The following is a 14,852-nucleotide window of genomic DNA, read 5'->3' as shown; positions in this document are numbered from 1 at the left end:
TAGGTACGACAGAGCCCAGTGGGAGGAGATGGAGAGGCTGTTGCGGCACTTTCATGAGCAGTACTGTAAGAGGTAGGGAGGGGGGTTGGTTAAGGAAAGCAGTGCCATTTCTAATGCCAGCATTAGGTGTACCTTATATGTGGATGATACCACCGCAAGGGGAGTAAACACCTCAGTTATCCTACAATGCCACTCCTGGCTCCTCATGAATGTTTTCAAGCCCGGAGGTGCAATGACACCTCATCAGCCTGCTGTTCAATGAGGATCACCTCTTCAGACCTCGGGTTGACACAGTGCTTGAGAAAATTAAAAAAGACAGACTGCCAGGGCAATGGTTGCCTTGTAGGTCCTCTCATACAGGGGCTCCTTTCAGGGGCAATATTCCAGGGGGGCTCTAAAGCAAAATCCCCAGAACCTTCCCAGTTCTACCAGAGGCAGCAATAAAGCGATTACTAGTAGGGTTCCAGAGTTTTCCCGCTGGTTGTTTTAGCGGGAACAGCTCTAAGAGCAGAGACAGAATCACCCTCTGTAAGTAAGCCTGTACCTCCAAAAAGGGATTTACCCTGCATCAGCCCCCACTGATCACACAACACCTGTCAAGAGGAGACTACAGGGATTTCCTCCCCTTCGGAAGATCACCTCTGACCTGTGAGTCCTGTCCATCGTCGAGCATGGTTACAGCATGGATCTCATCACCACCCCACCAAACATTCCACCATCCCCCATTCAACAAGGAGGTTCAGGCGCTCCTGTCAAAAGCAACCACAGAGCCAGTGTCCTACCAATACCAGGGCAAAGGCGTCCACTCCCTATACTGACTCATCCCCAAGAACAACAGATCCCTCAGAACAATCCTCGACCTTCATCCTCTCAACAGATAAATCCTATCAGAACACTTCTTCATGGTCACCATACAGGATGTCATCCCGCTGCTGCAGCAAGGTAACTTCATGGCCTCCCTCGATCTGAAGGATGCCTACTTCCTCATCCTGATTCATCCAGCTCATCAGCGCTACCTCTGCTTTGGCTGATCAAACCTGCAAGCAGAGAAGAATGCCTGGCTTACACCCATGCCAGTCCTTCCCTCTTTCACAGCAACTTGCTGCAGGGTGACCCTTCTCATGCCTGGTACCCCAAGGTGGCAATCACTATAGACTCCTCTCTAGCTGGCTAGGGGAGCACACCTTGCACAACAGTCCAGAGTCTGTGACATCATCTACAGGGTCTCCACATCAACCACTTGAAGCGGTTAGCCATTCAACTAGCTCCCAATGCCTTTCTCCTTCAGACTCAAGGCAAGGTTGTCATGGTGCGTACCAACAACATGACCATCATGTTCTATCTGCAGAAGCAGGGAGGCACTCCCTCACCATCCTTGTCAGCCCTAGCGCAACAAATTTGGCACTGGGCCATCCATCACCAGGTTTATCTTCTGGCAGAGTACTTGCCGAGAGTGAACAATTACTTTTCAAACCTGCTCAGCAGAATGCAGCAACAAGTCCACAAATGAGAACTCCACCCACAAGTCCTGCTCCCCTACTTCCGCAGGTAGGTTACCTATGTCATAAACCTTTTTGTCATTGCAGAAAATGCAAAATGCCAAAACTGTGCCACCAAGTTTCCATTCCCCCAGTTTATAGGCAGTGTTGTGGATAAAATGTTCATCGATCTTTGCCTACGCTTTTCCTCCTCTTCCACTGATTCCGTACGTGGTTAGGAAGCTGAGGCAAACATCCCCTACCCTAGTGTCTCCAACATGGGCCAGATAGCGATGGGTCTCCACCCTGCTCGTGATGTCCATTGTCCCACACAAGAAGTTCTCCAGCAGGCCAGACCTTCTCACTCAGACCATAGCAAGTCGGACACCCAGACTCCAGGCAGCTCACTCAGTAATTTGGCTCCTGAAGTCATAGAGTTTGGTTAGCTGGGGCTGCCACAGCAGTGCAGGGACATACTCAGGGAAGCCTGTAGGCCCACCACACATACCTGGTACGCTGCTAAGTGGACACGTTTAGTGCACTACTGTACCCCAAACAAAATTAATCCGCTCATCCCAATGACTCTGGAAATTATTTCATACATCCTACACTTTCAAAGGTCGGGGTTGGTTTATGCATCAATCTTGCTACACCTAGCCGCCGTTGCTGCATACATGCAGGACAGGGAACACTCTTCTCTTCAAAATCTCTGTTATTAGAGACTTTATAGAGGGCCTTAAGTGAGCAATCCCACCCTGGATCCCCTCTGCCCTAGTCTGGAACCCTAACATTGTCCTCACCAGACTAATTGTGCCACCATTCGAGCCCCTGCATACATACCCTCTACAGTTCCTCTTTTGGAACCTGTGTTTCTCATCGCATTCATCTCACTCAGATGCCTAAGTGAATTACAGACCTTCACTCTTCAGGAACCTTTTTTTATTTTTTTTTAAATTCCACAAGAGCAAAGTGGTTCTCAGAACCAATCTTAGATTTTTTGCCCAAGGTTGTCTCTCCTTTATACCTTAACCAAGCCATTGAGCTCCTAGTATTTTTCCCACAACCTAACTCAGTAGCTGAAAGAGCACGCCACACACTTGTTGTTAGGCGTGCTCTTCTGTATTACATTGACAGGACCAAATCTTTTGCAAGACACAACAGCTTATTTGTAACTTTCACTCAGCCTCTTAAAGGCCACGCCATTTCAAAGGCAGTGATTGCAAAGTGGATTTTTAAATGTATCCAGACCTGCTATGCTTCATTTAAAAAAAATACCTTCCCACCTGTGTACCCTTGTGCTTCCGGAGAAGCAAAAAGTGTGCTACTTTGGCTTTTCTGCCACTTGGTTCACTCCACACATCTTTACGAAACATTGTGTGGATGTGCTATCAAGAGAACAGGCCAGAGTTGATCAAGCTGGTCCTCATGACATTGTTTCAGACCTCTGCACCATCCACCGACTAGCTACCGCTTCAGTCAGTACTGCTTTTTAGTCTACACAGAGCATGTGAATTTACAACCACACTTGCTACGAACGTAATATGTTACTTGCCCTGTAACCATCGGTTTGTTTCATGTAGTGCACAAGCACCCCCCTCCCCGAAGCCAGTAGTTGCTAAAAATATTTTGTTCTTTAAGGTAATTATTTCCACTCGCATGGTCACTGTTCTTCCTTTACACACTACTCCATACTTATTCTCACCTGTTGGGCAGAAAACAGTCCAACAATGGAGTCTGTAACCATGCGCATCTGCATCCAAAGGAGGAGCCACCAAGACCTTGTGACTATGAAAGAAGATTTTGAAGAAAAACAATTTGCAACGTTCGATCCCCACACTAGATGGCAGGTGCATGAAGAGCATGTGAATCTACAGCACTACATGCAACAAACCGATGCTTACAAGGTAAGTAATGTATTCCTTGCTTAGCCTCCGTGTGGTTGTATTTTATACCTGAAAACATTTTGATCTGTTGACCTCTAGATGAACACTCACTCCGGTTCGTGTGTCTGTTAAAGAGACCACGGTCCTTATTTTATTTCCCGGATAAGATCACTGCATCTTACTTAGAAGCAGTAGAATATTTGCCCCAGCTTCGATATAGTGATGACGTTTGCTGCTTTTGAAATAAGTAAATCTAGCATAAATCTAGAAGCATACATTGTTTGGGTAAAGAAAGGTAAAATTGCCTGGAAGTAACATGAAGTATTTTAAGATAGATAGTTACAAATTGAGCGTTTACATCAGCCCTCCTGACCTTTACATGCAGTCCCCTGATCAACAGCTACACTGGGCTGCTGTTTACTGGATTCAGCACTCAAATTGAACAAGCATTTGCAATGCAATAGGTCTTGCATTTACGGGAGTTTAAGCTATTGTCCTTTACAATGGCAATAACTCAAGCTCTTGTTAATGCGAGACCTATTTCACTTTAAAGAAGCGGCCGCCATTGTCCGGGGCTGCTTGAAAGTGAAAGCGCGCATGGCACGGAAAGCGCGTTGTGCATGCACTAGGAGAAACGCATTAAAGAAAAGAGTGCTTACAGACTAAATAAGACATACCATAGTAAAAGGGCCAGTCGCCATGTGAAGTTACGAATGCAGACAAGGCGGTACTAAGGAGGGACTAACAAGCCTAATAACGACTCGCAAGCCAGCGTTTACAAAGGACAATGACACAAGCCAATAACAAATATGGGCGGAGAGTGCGCAGGGCTTCAAAGGCAACACTGCATGCCTCGCAGCTACCCAGGCTCAATCTAAAAATGCTAAATAGGCAGGCATGTATTTGAAGGTTAATTTAAGTTAAATAAAGGAAGTAATTAGTGTGTGCTGCACTGCTCAACTTTAGAAACACCATTTTAAAAAAAAAACATCTTGGGGGCGTGGCCAAGATGGCGGCGTAGCTGGACACGAATCCGGGTCCCTCCGCTCCCGCCAAACATTTGCATTGTAACAGCCCCTCTCCCCTGCAGCTTTTCACAGCATCTGCCCCTGCCCCGATACGGCGCATGGGCATCGCGGGGTGAGCTCCCGACCCTGCAGATTGCAGACCTCCGGCGGCACGGTGGAATTGGCTCGGCCGGCGTCTGAGGGGCCTCAGCGGTGAAAAGTCCTGGAGCCGCGGCGGCGCTGATTGCAACGGCGGCTGCTGGAGCCCTGGGCAGAAGAGTGTGCGGTCACACTGGCGGTGCCGCCGGGTGGTCCCTAGCCCCTGATAGGGGCGGCATTTTGCTTCGCCCCGCGAGACCGCCACACCGGCTGGAGGCTGCTGTCCCTCCCGCAGTGGCGGTGAGGAGGAGAACTACGGTGGTGTCTGCGGGTCCGAAGCCTGGCTGACGTGGCGACTGGCGCCCGTCCCCCTCCCCCCCCCCCTCCCTCTCCCTCTCCCTCTCCCCTCCAGAAGGTACTGCACGGACGCTGCACGGTGGTGTTGGAGGCCCCGACCCTTGTAGCGTTCTGCCATCTTGCTGGGGATTTGGTGCACGCCCCTTCCTGTCCGTGGCCCCGGGTGTGTGGTGCTACCGGGCTGGGTCCTCGCGGGAGGACTGAAGCGTTGGGCTGCAGGTAAGCGCGTTTGGGCGCTAGCATCGAGGCCACCCTGCTGGAATTCGGAGGGGGGCCTGCCCTCCTGCAACGGGGAGCCTGCCCTTCACGTGTCCACTGAACTGCCGTGATCTGCGGAGCTCTGTCTGTTCAGAGGACAAGGCATTTATGTTGGAACTGTTCGCAGCGATCAAGGGGGATATCCAGGACATCAAAGACCAGCTTGCTGCGGGCTTACGAGAGGTTTGCCATGATGTGGATGGCATAGGGGAGAGGTAAGCCACCCTAGAAGAGCACAATGTGAGCCGCGAGGAAGACATCCACTAGCTGCAGCAGGAGATACTGCGATTGCGTGATCAACATGTTGACCTACAGGCCCACGCCGAGGACCTTGAAAACCAGTCCCAGCGCAACGAAGTGAGGATCAGAGGGGTGCCATGGAAGGCAGAAGGGGATGACCTGCGCAGTTATGTGGGGGCCTTGTTGCGTCAGATTCTGGAGGAGCCGGACACCTTCGATATCCAAATGGACCGTGTGCACAGGGTGGGCCTTTTTTGAGGTGCCAACTCCCCACCGCCGTTCATCTTAGCATGTATTCATGACTTCCAGCTGAAGGAGCGTATAGTGCGCAAGGCGAGGGAGGCGCAACCCCTACAGTTCAAAGGTCACTCTCCGGTAATCTACCAAGACTTGGCGGCCTGCACTCTGGCCAAGTGCCGCGAATTCAAGGTAGTGACGACACATATCAGTGAGCGGTGGATCCCCTATGCTATGAGGTACTCTGCTACAGATTAGGGAAGGCGCACTTTGCTGGTGGTAGGGGGGGACCGGAGGGTTGTTTTGAACTCAAGTTATCGACCTCACTGCGGTCGGACTGGCGGGATTCCCACCCCGGTTGGGGTGCTCGACGGCCCTGCGCCACGTCCCTTCAGGACTTCCCTTCAATGACGAACACTGGTCATGCTTTTCGGGTGTTTTTCAGGTCTTTATTTGACCCTTTTTCTTGGGGGCGATTTGTTTGGGGTTTGTTCTAGGTTTGGGTGAGTCGGCTCCTCAGTGAGCTCCTCTGTCACCTCCACTCTAGACTCCCACGCACGCCTGTCTGTCTCCCACCATCATGGCCTTGACCTGGTCTCCCTCACGTGGGACGGTAGGCCCCTACCTAACGCTCCGCTACCTCATATTCCACAACCTGGAGATTAAAGTCACTAGTCTCAATGTGCGGGGTCTTAATAACCCCGTTAAACCTAGGGCGATACTATCCCTCTTAGAAAACTCGGGGGGATGTCTGCCTCCTCCAGGAAACACATCTACTGTCGGCTGACACTCATCGCATGCGCCACAACCACTTCCCACACCAATACTGGTCCTCGACTAATAGCAAACGGGGCGGGGTTGCCATACTCCTAGCTCAACACTTCAAGGGTTCCGTATTGGGGACTGTTGCAGAAATTAAGGGGCGCCTCCTGGCACTCCGCCTCCAAGTCGGCACCTCAATGTTCACGATTGCATCCATCTACTCCCCCAACGACCGGCCGGAGAAGTTCCTCCTGGATGCCTGTGGCCGAGGTTTTGCACTCTCCTGATGCCGCGGTGGTCGTAGGGGGTGACCTAAACCTCGTGATGAATGGGGAACTTGATCGTTCTGGCTCCCGCTCGGGGGGGCGCGGCCGCCCTCTCGGCGACAGGTCAGGACTGGCTGCGCGATGTAGGGATTAGGGATGCGTGGCGCTGCCTACACCCGTCTAACAGGGATTTCTCTTTCTATTCCGCTGCGCACAAGACTTACGCCTGGCTGGACCACTTCCTAGTTACTCCTGCAACCTGGCCCTTGGTCATGGATTCCACTATTGAGGCGCGGGCCCTGTCGGATCACGCACCTATTACCCTATCCCTGTGCTTCCCCCTTGCGCACCTGCCTGCTGCGCCGCGGTGGCGCCTATGAGACTCACTGCTGCATTCCCCCGACGTCGTTACCGCCATTCGGCATTGCATAGTGGACTTCCTGGCGATCAATGACCGGCCCGATACGCCATTGTCCGCGATCTGGGAGGCGCTTAAGCTGGTGGCGCAGGGGGCCCTCATTGCGAAAGCAGCCTTTGAGAATAAGACTAGGCAGTCGAAGCGCGCTGACCTAGAGGCGTCTGTAAAGGAGCTTGAGACTATCCACAAGCGCACTGGCGGGCATTAGAGCGGGAAAGGCTTCAGCTTAGATGCCTGGACCTGGATCGAGCGGAGCATGCGGTGGTTCGACTCGAGCACAAGTACTTTGTGTGTTACAACAAAGGGGGCTGTATGCTCGCGCACTGCCTCCGTAGCCAACAGGAGGGCCACTCGGTTTCGTCGCTTCGCGGCGAGGACGGCCGTTCTCTATCCAATACTTCGGATATAGTGTCCTCCTTCCGCTCCTTTTATAGCTCCCTCTACGCTGCTGACTCCTCACTGAACTCCGATCCCTCTATCTTGGTGACGCAGCAGTGACCCCCTTGCCGGCGGGTGAGTCCGATGCTTTGGACTCGGCCATCCGCATAGAAGAAGTGATCTCCGCTATCGCGCGGCTGAAGCTGCAGAAGGCTCCGTGGCCTTATGGCTTTAGTGCCCTCTTTTACAAAACCTTTTGCGTAGAACTCGCCCCTCTGCTCACCCGCTTGTTCAACTCGTTTGTGGACACCGGATCCCTCACCCCATCTATGCTATAAGCTTCCATTTCGGTCATTCCCAAACAAGGTAAGTACCCGAAACTTTGTAGTTCCTATCGGCCCATTTCCCTTTTAAATATAGATGCCAAACTTTTCTCTAGCGTATTAGCGCACCGACTTAACCCCCACATGCCGGGTCTTGTGGACCCAGACCAGTCAGGTTTCATTGTAGGGCGGCAATGCGGGGACAATACGAAAAGTATCTGTCACCTCATCGAAGTGCACCGGTCGAATGAGGAAGCCCTCCTGTTATCCATCGACGCCGAGAAGGCTTTCGACCGGGTGCATTGGCCATTCCTCTTTGTCACACTTGAGCATTTTGGCCTGGTGCAGTGGTTCCGGAGGTGGATCGCGAGTATGTACAGTGCCCCCCAAGCGGCGGTGCGGGTTAATGGCGCTCTATCTGACCACTTCCCCGTGGGGCGCGGTACGCGGCAGGGGTGTCCCCTCTCACCCCTACATTTCGCCCTCTATATGGAGCTGCTGGCCCAGTGACTCCGAGATAACCCTCAAGCCCGCGGCATTCCCTTTGGCCTAGACCAACATCTGGTTAGCCTATATGCTGACTACCTCATCCTTTCGGTGGCACACCCGTTGACCTCCCTACCGGCGATCATCGAAGACCTTCAGATATTCAGCCAGTTCTCAGGCTACAAAATAAATATGGCGAAATCTCAAATACTCAATCTCACGGTTTCTTAGCCGACAGAGGGCGCACTCCGCACCCGCTTTTCCTTTGAGTGGGTGACGGAGAGTATTACATACTTGCGGCTCTCCCTCCACACCTGCCTGGCGCGGACTGCAGAGCGGAATTACACGGCCCTTCTGGAACGGATTCGCTCCGACATGCACCGCTGGTGCCGCCTTCCTTTGACCTGGTTTGGGAGACTGTTGGCGGTTAAAATGAACATACTACCCTGGACTCTGTATATCTTCCAAACTCTCCCACTGGAAACCTCCCCCCCCACCCAACCCCCCACCCCCCCCCGGCACGCTCTTCGACTGATGCAAACGGCGATTGAGAGGGTTTTGTCTGGGGCCCGTCTGCGCCGTGGCTTCCGAGTACGCAGCTCCAACGGCCCAAATCTTTCTCAATATTACCACGCCTCGCAGTTACGTTTCCTAGTGGAGTGAAACCGCCCCATGACGGAGAAATACTGGGTCTTTATGGACCAGACTGTTTCGGGCCACCACATCTGGCGAGACGCCTGGCTGCCGCGTGCGCACCGTGCCTGGGGCCTCTACTCCTCTCCGGTTACGCGCCCCACCTTGCGAGCCTGGAACAGGCCCGCACGTAAGGCAAACTTGACTACATTTCCATCTCCCTTGACTCCACTCTTCATGAACCCTGCCTTCCCACCGGGGATGCATAATGCTGCCGCCTCGCGATGGGTTGCAGGGGGTTGCAAGCGGCTAGGGCATCTGTTTGCTCTTGGAGGCCTTATTTCCTTTCGGGAACTCCAATCGGACTACAACCTGACCGCGTCTGACCTCTATCTGCACACGCAGATGACGCACTGGATCTCTGGCCCGGAGACGCGTACTTTAGCGTTCCGCCCGTTTTTGCCCTTTAAGAAATTGCTCCTGTCTAAGAAGGACGACAAACACCTCATCTCTGAAATCTACTCTTTCCTTTCTTCCGCCCTCCCGCGCCGTCGCACTGCGGGTCAGAAGCGATGGGAGCAGAAACTTGAACGCGAATTATCGGACAAAGAGTGGGAAGACGTTTATTACCGTGCGCACCACACTACGCTTTCCTCGGGCCACACCGAAACCGCCTTTAAGATCGCGACCTATTGGTACTATACCCCGGCTAGGCTCACTAAATGGCAACCCCAATGCGACGGTCTCTGCTGGCGGGGATGCGGTAGCCCAGGGACCTTGATTCACTTGCTTTGGCACTGCGCCAAGCTCACCCGCTACTGGGATAAGATTCCTGGATGATATTGATACTGCCTTTGCCACCTTCATTCCCTGCCTATATTCTCCTGAGCCTCCCCAACACACTCACCTTTCCCCTGCGCTCACTTAGAAGACGTCAAATGGCGCTTGCGTTGAATGCTGCTCTGAGGGTCATCCTGGCGAGGTGGAAATCGGACAGGGTCCCGGAACATACACATTGGGTCCACCAACTTTGGAATCTCTTGGCCATGGAGAAGCTCTCTATGGCAGCAGCGGGGAAGAGTGCGGCCTATGCCAAGACTTGGGCCCCATTCCTAACTATACTCACAACAGAATTTCGAGAACTGTCCTGCCCACAATACCTCCGCATTCTCAAATTGATTCCAGAGGGTGCTTCTGTTCTCCCCTGAACGCACAAGATCTAGGCCACATTGCTAGCTCCCGCGTTGACCGGCCCGTTCCCACATTCAGTCCTAAGCAGGTGACATCCTTTCCTTCCCTTTTGGGTTCTCTTACTGAGGAGACGGGGGGAGGTGGGTGAGATTATGTCGGGGTTTTCTTTCGTTTGCTAAGTTTTGGTTTTGATTCCTGTGCACACACGGCCTACACTGCTGTGCCTACATTCGCATGGGATCACCAGCATTCCAGGCATCGCTTGGTTTTACACCTGTTTGACTGATAATTTCTACTACTGGCTTCTGGTTGCTGCATTCCTTCAGACGCGGCTAGCCCTGTTGGGTTGTAGGCGGCTTGCTGTGTATTACCTCGTACATTTCCTTTTTTGTATCACATTCTGTTTGTTTACATGGACTTTACTTGGCCGGCCCACTGGGTTGTAGGCACCTTAACTTCATTTTTACATATTTTGCCGTCAATAAAACGATTTAATACTAAAAAAAAAAAAAAAAAAACCCATCTTGTAGCAAATATTTTAAATATGATAGTCTCTTCAGAATTCAAAAAGTGCATTGAGAAGTATTTTTTTTAAAGTGATAGTTTGCAAATATGAATTTAGAAATATTAATTCTCCCCCCAAATGCTGGCAACAATACCAGCAGTGCACTAAGAAGCAAGTCAGTTATGTGCACTTTTTGGGTGGCCTAGGTCGCTCTTATACATGAACAATATTGTAGTTTATTAAATCAAACACAGGAGAAGGTTTTACACAGCGCACATCCTGAAGCCATGTATTTTAAGGTCCTCCTGTATATGATAATGAAGAAAAAGGAGGGAAAGAGAAATAAAAAAATTGCCTAGGATCACACAAGTTGGTTAAGTGGGGAAGACTGCATTAATTCCAGGTTTTCTGGCTTTGCATCGTGCAGTTCAGGCACTAGATGTATATGTTTCACCTCCTACACTCACTTTATCACCCACCCTGAGCACCTCCTTGCAGGCATCAGTGCGGCCCTCAGTCACATCACAGACCAAACTTTTTGGCCCCTAGGAAAATCTTTGCGAGTAATCATGGTTTACATGCTGTTATTTTGTTGGTATAATTTTTCATTTACTCTACCTTTTTATCTGCATTTTGCAGGTGCCGCAGGACCAAGGTTATTTACCATACACCAGATCGATGCTAGTACTAATAACTTGCCGAAAGCTCATACATGGTGAGGAGATGAAATACAATTTTGAAGAGAAATTGAATTTGCTTCAAACATTTGCTGCAGCTTTTTGAATAGATGATGATTGAATTTCTATTCATTGTCTGATGTCTTCATAATATTTTCTCCTGTATGTTTCTTTTTTGCCCTTACTCCTTACAGCAGGCAAATGATGAAAAAATGCATTCTAAAAAAGAGAAATATTGTTTTACTAAATTCAGTGCAATAGTGTGTAACCATGCAGGAAACTGACTTCAAATTAGTGGAGCCAATAAAACTGGAAATGTGTGGCTGTCAAAAATGTGAATTGGGAAACATTGCAAAAGCAATAGCTTAGCTGGCAGTCTAATTCCGTAGTACCCAAACTAAACCAAAAGAATGGAAAATTAATGAGAGGTGAAGTTGAATGTCTTCTAGGCTTTTATGAAAGGGAACTAAGTGGTAAGGATATGGGTGTGAAGGAATAAGGTGGTATAGCTTTCAGCAGTAAATACTGAAAACTGCCTGCCACTTCAATGAACACACCTTGAAAGTAGTACAGGGAAAGTTGTTGCATGTCTGATCTCTTGGCCTGGTCGAGAAGGCAAGTTGCAGTTTAGTCCTATAGACAGATGTACGTTACCATTTGGGCACATACAAGTGAGGTAATTACATTTGACAGCTACTGATCCAACTGCAATGTCTGAGCAGACCATAGACTAACTTATGGCTTAAATATAGGTTGGAACACAGGTTTTTGGAATTTCTGAAATCTGAATTGGGGGCTGCCATACTAGAACGAGCATTTGCATAGCATAGTTTAGAATTTGTCTGGGACTCTGTGTTTCCATAGATAATCCTTATTTACATAGATGACAAAACACTCTTCACAACTACTGCAACATGGGATTCCATTCACAATACATGCCAAGTGTAAAGCCTTCTTGGCAAAAAATAATGGTGGCCAAATGGGAAAGACAGTAGAGCAATAGAGTGCAAGAGGCAATTGGTCTACATAAGATGTTCTTCTGTCTTTGAACTTTATGTAAATCTTAGTCACCTGAACCTCAAAGTCCTAGACATTTCAAATAAATCTCTGCAGACCACTGACACACAAATAGTGTCATTAGCATATGAATGGAACCATAGGCCATTGTTGGTAAAGATGCACATACATTGTCACGTCTGTGCATTAAAGAGGGCAATAAGAGAAGTATTTCCTGAAAGGTCTGCACAATGCAGATTACCTGAACTCTGGTAAAATTCTTAAGTCATTTTTCACTGTCAAAATGAAATGCCCAAAAACTCCCTCAAGTGTCACCCTGAAGACCTGCATTGTTGAAACAGTTTTCCAATTGCAGTATGCGAGCATGGTGTTGAAGTCTTCAGATATGTATGAGAGAGGTGAGTGATCCCTCAGCCAAAAGCATCAATGTATCATTCCACGTGGCCACTAGAACTGTGCTGCCTCATGTTTAGAGGCAAGACCAGCCTGAAAACCATGTAGGATGCTTTCAGGGTTAATCAAGAGATGCAGAGAAGGAACCACTGTCATCTTTGAGACCAAGGAAGACCCATGAGTTGTCGGCAGTTACCTGAAACAAAAGGGAAGATATTTTCAACAAGAGAGCAGGTATGAAAATACAAGGGCAACCCAGTATGCCAAATATGAACCATTTGTAGGTATAAAGCAGCACAATAGTTCGATATGGACTCATTTAAATAAAACCTTGCATTTAGTAGGTCAGCGTTTCATCAAATGAATATGTATTGTAGAGCCCAACAGTCCTAGCTGAACTAGCCAACTTTTAGTAACATGAGCTCCATCTTTTATATTTTCATTGTGCTAAAAAATAGTCACACAGTGAAAAGGTGAAGAACAAAGGCAAAGTGTGTGTGTATATATACAAAGTCATGCAATCAGTACCTACCTCCTAGTATCAGGATGCACAACCACATAGTTAATATCATCTTAGCATCCTTAATCTACTTTTATGTGCTAATGCTGTTTCGACCTTATGTAAACAATTAAAAGTTCATTATCAGAACATAATACATTCAGAGCTGTTTACAGGCTTTACCCCATAGGTTCATACCATGCAGCCCTTTTTTGGTACTTTATCACGTGATACTTCATCATACAGGTAGGTATTTTATTTTTAATGACTTAATTTTATTGTTTCAAAATATTCAAAGGTTATCGATGGGTAAGGATTCTGGATGGTAAAGGATTTATTAGGAATTTTAGTGTTCTCAGGTGGGCAAGGGTACCTGTTGGTAAGGATTCAAGGGTGGGGTTAAGAGTTGAAGGATGGTTAAGTGTACGAGCTAGTAAGGGGTTTTTAAGGGTTCAGGGATGAAGGAGGGTATAGAATAGTAAGGGTAACTGGTTTTGGCTTTTAGGGTTCAGGTGAGGGTATGGTAGTGTTTTAAGACTGTTAAGGGTTCAGGAATGGGTAAGGGTATGGGGTAGTAAAGGGCTCTTAGGGTTCATTGACAGATAAGGTTACAGAGCCGTAAGGGTTTTAAAGAACAAGTTACTTACCTTCGGTAACGATGTATCTGTAAGAAACATTAGTTAGTTAGATTCCTCACCTTAGAATATCCCCAGGCGTCAGACTGGATCCAATATCCCCAGGCGTCAGACTGGATCCGGAAGATTTTTGTAGCAATACCACTTGCGCGTCGCTAGGCGTCGTCTGCGGCTCCGCGTCCGTCGTTGGCGTCGTGCGCCGGAATGACGTCGTCGGAGTACTTAGACGCCGCCCTTGCGCGCTGACGTCAGTTCTTGTACATAGCTTCCCGCGCCAGGAACGCAGAGCCATGCAAGAGACCGACACTGGTGCCAAAAAATCTAGGGCCCTGAAAGGAATAGCCTTAACCCTAGATGTCACTTCGCAGAACGGGGAGGATGGGTGGGTCGGTGAGGAATCTAACTAACTAATGTTTCTTACAGATACATCGTTACCGAAGGTAAGTAACTTGTTCATCTGAAAGAAACACGTTAGATTCCTCACCTTAGAGTAGGTACCAACCCCGGTGGTGGGTCTGCGAACCAAGATCACACCAGAAAGTCCTGGAGGACAGAACGGCCAAAGAAGCCATCCCTCCGGACTTGGCTGTCTAGGCAATAATGCCTGGCAAACGTGTGCAGCCAAGCCCACGTCGCCGCCTGACAGATGTCCTGCAAAGGAACTCCCCGTCCCAAAGCAGTAGTGGCCGCCGTGGCCCGAGTAGAATGGGCTCGCAGCCCAACAGGATGGTCCTTTTTTGCCAAGGAATAACAGATTTTTATACACAAAACGACCCACCGGGAGATGGTCCGTTTGTGTACAGCTTTTCCCTTCTTTGCACCCACGTAGCCAACAAAAAGCTGGTCGTCCACTCGGAACTGTTTTGTGCGGTCCAAATAAAAGGAGAGCGCACGTTTTGGGTCCAGACGGTGGAGCCGCTCTTCCTCTTTGGAAGGATGCGGAGGCGGAAAGAAGGTGGGCAAGGTGACAGATTGCCCAAGATGAAAGGGGGTCACCACTTTCGGCAGAAAGGAAGGACGAGGCCGAAGGACAACCTTGTCCGGATGAACAGATAGAAAAGGAGGCTTTGACGATAGAGGCTGGAGCTCACTCACCCGTCTAGCCGAGGT

The 14,852-nt window shown here is 49.4% G+C and overlaps 1 protein-coding gene across 1 annotated transcript in view; it reads left to right on the top strand.

Moving 5' to 3' along the window:
- Positions 1–14,852, top strand: part of SMURF2 (SMAD specific E3 ubiquitin protein ligase 2) — a 1,110,500-nt gene that overhangs the window by 1,080,260 nt on the left and 15,388 nt on the right. The window contains exon 18 of the mRNA XM_085617253.1: positions 11,161–11,236. Coding sequence (XP_085473379.1) covers positions 11,161–11,236 — 76 coding nt within the window. The remainder of the gene's footprint in view (positions 1–11,160; positions 11,237–14,852) is intronic.

The sequence above is a fragment of the Triturus cristatus genome, chromosome 7, assembly GCF_964204655.1.
Source record: "Triturus cristatus chromosome 7, aTriCri1.1, whole genome shotgun sequence".
Classification (NCBI taxonomy): Eukaryota; Metazoa; Chordata; class Amphibia; order Caudata; family Salamandridae; genus Triturus; species Triturus cristatus.
The sequence above is the reverse complement of the archived record's forward strand: the minus strand, read 5'-3'. Positions and strand labels throughout refer to the sequence as shown.